Source organism: Gastrolobium bilobum, unplaced genomic scaffold (assembly GCF_033153095.1).
Source record: "Gastrolobium bilobum isolate Gb01-03AN ecotype WA unplaced genomic scaffold, APGP_CSIRO_Gbil_v1 utg3220, whole genome shotgun sequence".
In the NCBI taxonomy this organism is placed as follows: domain Eukaryota; kingdom Viridiplantae; phylum Streptophyta; class Magnoliopsida; order Fabales; family Fabaceae; genus Gastrolobium; species Gastrolobium bilobum.
In genome coordinates, this window is record NW_026896412.1 from 1 (window position 1) to 5568 (window position 5568).

Genomic DNA, 5568 nt, shown 5'->3' on the forward strand with positions numbered 1-5568 from the left:
TAACCAACCTTACTTCCTTGGCTTTTTCCTTTTTCCCTGTACTTTCATACATCACAATTTATATCATCAACAATTAACACTTTTTTTTCAATTCAAATATGAAAATTAATCTCAAATAAGGTGAGGATTTATATGGAAAGTGGCTTATTCATCTTTATAGGTTTTCATAGAATAAACAGGCCTAGGCTCAAAGGGGTTTAACTAAGAAATATCAGCAATGGTTGGCTATTTGGCCATCTAGTTTAAAGAAAGAACATGCCTCAATCATATCCATAAAATATATCACATACCAAATCAAGCAAGAAACAAAGCAAGTTCTATAGTCTTTCATACAGTGGGATGCACACTCAATAAAATTTTCTGTATGGGCTCAAAACTTCACGGCTATGAATGCACAGTAATTCCCTTATTCTTTATCTTAAAAAACTTCATTACTAAAGAGAGAATACTCAACGAATCATGAAAATCATTACATTGATGCTCATTATGAAAATATTCAAGTAAGTGCATCATCATGCTCTCAATCAATTACTGATTAAAATTACTACCAATTATCCATTTATTTGCACTGAGTTAGAAAAATTTAAAATTTTCACAAAAACAACGGCTTGGGCTTTTTCAAAACAACTAAAAATTAAAAATTAAAATAAAGAAGAATTAAGCTAAAGAAAAGGAGAAAGGATTTGAGATAGTTCCCTGTTTTAGCTGGATATTCTGTGTGTGCTCATGAAGTTCCTCCAGCTTAATCCATTGTGCTTAGATGAACTGCGCGTTTCCCATTCCCAGATTTAAATGTTGCTGTCCTCAGCAATAGATTTAAATCTAAAAAGAAAACGCGTCGAGAAATAAAACAACTAGTTGCTCTCTCTTGTTGTTTGTTCCCTTTTTTGCACCTGTAAAATTCACTCAATGATAGCCATTAGTCTCAACACCTTCTCTTATATTTTTGTATTTTTCTTTATTTAATTCAAAGTAAAAATAACTAAAACAGTGAAATTAAAATAAAATAGTAAAGTGTGGGTTTGCCTACCCATTAGCGCTTGTTTAATGTCACGAGCCTGACGTACCTGATTTACTTTCATGGTGGCTCAAAGCATAAGCTTGGTGATGTCCAAGCTCCATCATTCAAAAATTGTGTCCTACCGTAGTGCTCTTCTGTATATGGATGAGGTAAAGTAGTCTCAGGAACTTTGAACTTGACTTTTACATGCTTTCCTTTGCTATTGGGCTTCTCCATCTTAACTTTTGGTTTACTTTCTTGAGAAGACTCCTCACTGTGTTCTTCTTCACCTTTCTTTTCACTAATAAAGTAGACTTGATCTTCCGGTTGAGCTACGGATGAGGGGACTTCTTTGTCAAAGAATTTGAAAATTACTTGCTCTCCGTCTACCCGTAAGATCAACTCACCTTTAAGTACATCAATCAGTGCTCCTGAAGTTGCCAAGAAGGGTCTTCCAAAAATCATAGGAATTGTGGCATCTTCTTCAATGTCAAGGATGACGAAATCAACAGGAATTATAAACTTGTCAACCTTAACCAATATATCCTCAATGATGCCATACGCTTGCTTTGAAGAGCGGTCAGCCAGTTGCACTATCGTCGTTGTGGGCTTCACTTCAGTAATTCCTAGCTTCTTCATCATGGAGAGTGGCATGACATTGATGCTAGCTCCAAGATCACATAAAACATTGTCCACTTCCACTTTGCCTATAGTACATGGAATGGTGAAGCTCCCTGGATCCTTGACTTTGGTAGGTAACTTCTTTTGGATGATAGCATTACATTCCTCTGTCAGATTCACCGTCTCACATTCCTGCAACTTACGCTTCCTTGATAATAGATCCTTCATGAACCTTGCATAGTTGGGCATGTTCTCTAAAGCTTCGGCAAAAGGAATGTTGATCTGCAACCTCCTGAATATGTCTAGAAACTTTGAATATTGCTGCTTCTGAATCTCTTTCTTTAATCTCTGAGGATAGAGAATTCGAGCATATGGGGAGAGATCTAAGGGCTTGTCTTGCCTTTCTAAAGCTTTCTTCTTCTCCCACTTAAATAATTTCCTTTCAACTTTTTCAGGATTGCTTTTGTCAACTTCAATTATATCTTTTTCCTTTTCTTCCTTCTATTCTTCAACTGATGCTTCTCCATCCTTCTTCTTTTCTTCAGGCTGCTCCTCTATAAGTTGGATCACTGTCCCACTCCTAGTGGTGATAGCATTGCAATGCTCCCTTGGATTGACAACTGTGTTGCTTAGAAAAGTACCCTGAGCTCTCTCAGAAAATTGCTTTGACAACTAGCCAATCTGAATTTCCAGATTTCTTATGGAAGCTTCTTGATTCCGGTGTGCTGATCTAGTCTCTTGCATAAAAGTAGATGTGTCCTCTCTGAAAGCATTTGCACCTTGAGTATAATCAGAAGTGGTCTTGCACAGCTCTGCAAAAGCTTTCTCCCACTCAGAAGTGTTACTTTGTTGTGGGGTATGTGGTTGCACTGGAAGGGGAGGATTGAGCTGATGGTTGGATTTGTAACTCAACCATGGATGTTGATTCTGATTCTTCTGATCGTACCAGATTCTGTTGGCCTCTGCTGATGGCTTGTCATTTGTTCTCATGTAGTCGCAATCTTTCGTCGCATGAGCCTCTGCACAAATACCACATTTAATTTGAGAATTACTAACAGAAGAAACTTGAGAATGATTAAATTGTTTAGTAAGAGCATTTAATTGTTCTTGTTGTTTCTTGTGCATTTGCAGCATTTGTTCATTTTGGGCTAAGATTGCATCATAGCCGTCGAGCTTAATAATTCTTGCTCTCTTTTGTGCAACTGGGGCATTGTCAAATTCTTGAGAAGTTAAGGATTCCAACAATTCTAGTGCTTCCTCTGGAGTTTTTGTTTTCAAGGAGCCCCATGCAGCAGCATTTACCAGTGTTCTTGTGTTGGGTGTCATTCCTTGGAAAAAGATTCTTTCTTTCTCCCATGTTTCAATTCCATGTTGAAGACACTTCCTGAGTAATCCTTTGAATCGTTCCCAAGCCTCGTACAGAGATTCGTTTTTTTTTTTCAAAAGAGGTGATTTCCGCTTTGAGTCTTACCAGCTTTGAAGCTGAGAAAAATCTGGCCAGGAATTTCCTTGCTAAGTTATCCCAACTGGTTATGCTTCCTTCAGGTTGAGACTGCAGCCAAGCTCTTGCATCATCCTTCAGTGAGCATTGAAATAATCTAAGCAAGATACCATAACTAGAAACTCCATTCACTTTTAATGTGTCACAGTAAAGTAAGAAATCATCAAGATGACTCTAGGGGTTCTCTGCGCTTTCTCCAGTGAACTGGTCTTTTTGAATCAGTTGCAGCAGTGCCGACTTTAGCTCGAAGTTGTTAGCTTCTATGGTCGGTCTAACAATGCTCGCCATCTGTGGAACTCAGGCTGGAGTCATATAATCTCCCAAGGTTCTTGGAGCGAGTTGATTGTTTTCTGCCATCGGTTCCTCCTTAGGTTTCGTTGAACTTGAGGTTTCTTTTGCTTCTTTCGCTTTCTTTGCTTTTGCGTCCTTCCTAAGTTTCCTTTCTGTCATTTCTATCTCAGGATCAAATTGCAAGATTCGCGGGTTAAGAGTACCTCGCATAAACTAAGATTGAAAAGATGTGCAGAAAAAATAGAAAGTGCAAAAAAAAATGAAAACATAAAAATAAAAATAAAAATAAACAAAGAATGCAGAAAATTAAAATATGCAGAAAATTGATGCAGAATTATTTTACGAAGAAAATATTTTTGAAGAATGTTTAAAGTGCAGAAAAAAATGTCCAATCTAAAAGGTAATTAGTTACTTCTAATGTTGAAGAATTCGATCCCCGGCAACGGCGCCAAAAACTTGTTGCGACTTCGGCAAGTGCACCAGTCGTAAAAGTAATAAAAGTGTGCTGAGTACAAGATCGTTCCCACGAGGATCGAAATTTCAAGCACTAGTTTGCTAATCTCGTTTTAGTTGGACAATCAAGAATTTAGATGACGAGAATTGTAATTGAAGAACTTAAAAATTAAAGACAAGTAATGAGATGCATTTAAAGAAAATTCAGAATTAAAAAAAAAAAGAATAAGTGAAAAGATGATGATTGATTAAGAATGTAAAACAAGCGTAGTTAGGGTTTCGACTTTCCCCAATATCCTCGTTATGTTATAAATTAAAGAGTCAAGAACCTTTTCTTAATATATTGCCAATCAAATCTATCTAAGTTAATTAGGGCTCAATTCTTTGTTACTCTAAATCTATGTGATCTTGAAAGAATTCTAGTTCCCCGATTATTCCTCAAGAAAACATGCATTAAGATCAAGAATTTCAAGATTGCACAATTACCCTATGTCTATCCCTAGTTCACAAGGATTATGATAAATTTATCCAATCAGGGTTCATGCACCAACATCCCTATTGTCATACAATTCCCCAAAATCATTCTATAAGGAGCAAACTCATAGAAAGCATTAAAAACAGATAAATTTATTCAATTATAAAAAGAAAAGAATTCAAGACCAATTTAATCCATAAACATAAACTATTCAATTGGGTTCCATCTACCCCTAACTATACAAAAGTCTAGCCTAACATACTGAATTCAAAAACAATAATAAAGAAAAGAGAACCCCAAGCCTCCATTGGTGTGATGTTGACTTGGTTCCTCAGTGTTCCAGCGCTCCGCAACAGGATTCCTCCTTCAAGTCTCTATGCATTTCTCTGGACTTGTGAATTGATTTTATGGTCTTGACCCTCAGCTCCTTATTTATAATCATTGAAGTTATATCCTTCATTCAATCTCCCAACGAATCTGTATCAAATTTATAATTGATTCTACAATTGTTTCCTCTTTCCATTTAAGATCTTGAAGATTGGTTGACAGATTTGAGCTTTGAATCTTTGTTGTGATCTTCCATCATATCTTCCTATGGATTTATATTTATTCTCAATCAATATTGATTTGTTTCTACTTTGTATTTTTTGTAAAATCTGATGCATATCTTGATAAAGATATAAGATCTCTTTTGGATTTAGATATGGTCGTGCATGGACGTTTTAGCATGCTGTTTGTGCGCTAAAACGTTCTCACATTGTGTTGCTGTCTTCCTATGGGCGTTTTTGGCGTGCTGTTGGGCGCCAAAACGTCCTCTTCGAAGGGTTTCTGGTTGCTTCTGGAGCGTTTTGGCGCTCTGTTTTGCCGCCAAAACGCTCTGGTCCAGGTTGTTTTTGTGGTTTTCTTCATTTAGAGCGTTTAAATGTTCTTCTTGGACGCCAAAACGTCCTCCTCCAGCTTGCAGATGCTTGAAATCTTGCTTCCTTGAGGCTTCAACTCCTCTTGTTGCTTTCTTTTGGTTCCAAAGGGCCATAATAGATGTCAAAAATCCTTTGAAATAAGAAATATGACAACATGTTAGCAAGATATTCAATTATTGTGACTTCACGGTATGAAACCCTAATTTCCATGCAATTCATGATATATTTTAAGTATAATTAAGCCTAAAACCATGGTAAACCATGGGTTTATCAGTCACCCTTGATCGAACTCAACCTAAACACCTAT

At 36.7% G+C, this 5568-nt stretch overlaps 1 protein-coding gene and 1 non-coding gene across 2 annotated transcripts; one reads left to right on the plus strand and one right to left on the minus strand.

Annotated features, from left to right (window-relative positions):
* Nucleotides 1-1407: 1407 nt before the first annotated feature.
* On the minus strand, nucleotides 1408-1849 carry LOC133299580 (uncharacterized; the record flags this gene model as incomplete). The annotated part of the gene is made up of 1 exon (XM_061499046.1): nucleotides 1408-1849. A coding segment is annotated over exon 1 (442 nt), but the record flags the coding sequence as incomplete, so codon positions are not given.
* A 1135-nt stretch (nucleotides 1850-2984) lies between these two features.
* On the plus strand, nucleotides 2985-3089 carry LOC133299585 (small nucleolar RNA R71). Its single transcript, XR_009749952.1, has one exon. It is a non-coding gene; the product is annotated as a small nucleolar RNA R71 (small nucleolar RNA).
* The last annotated feature ends 2479 nt before the right edge of the window (nucleotides 3090-5568 follow it).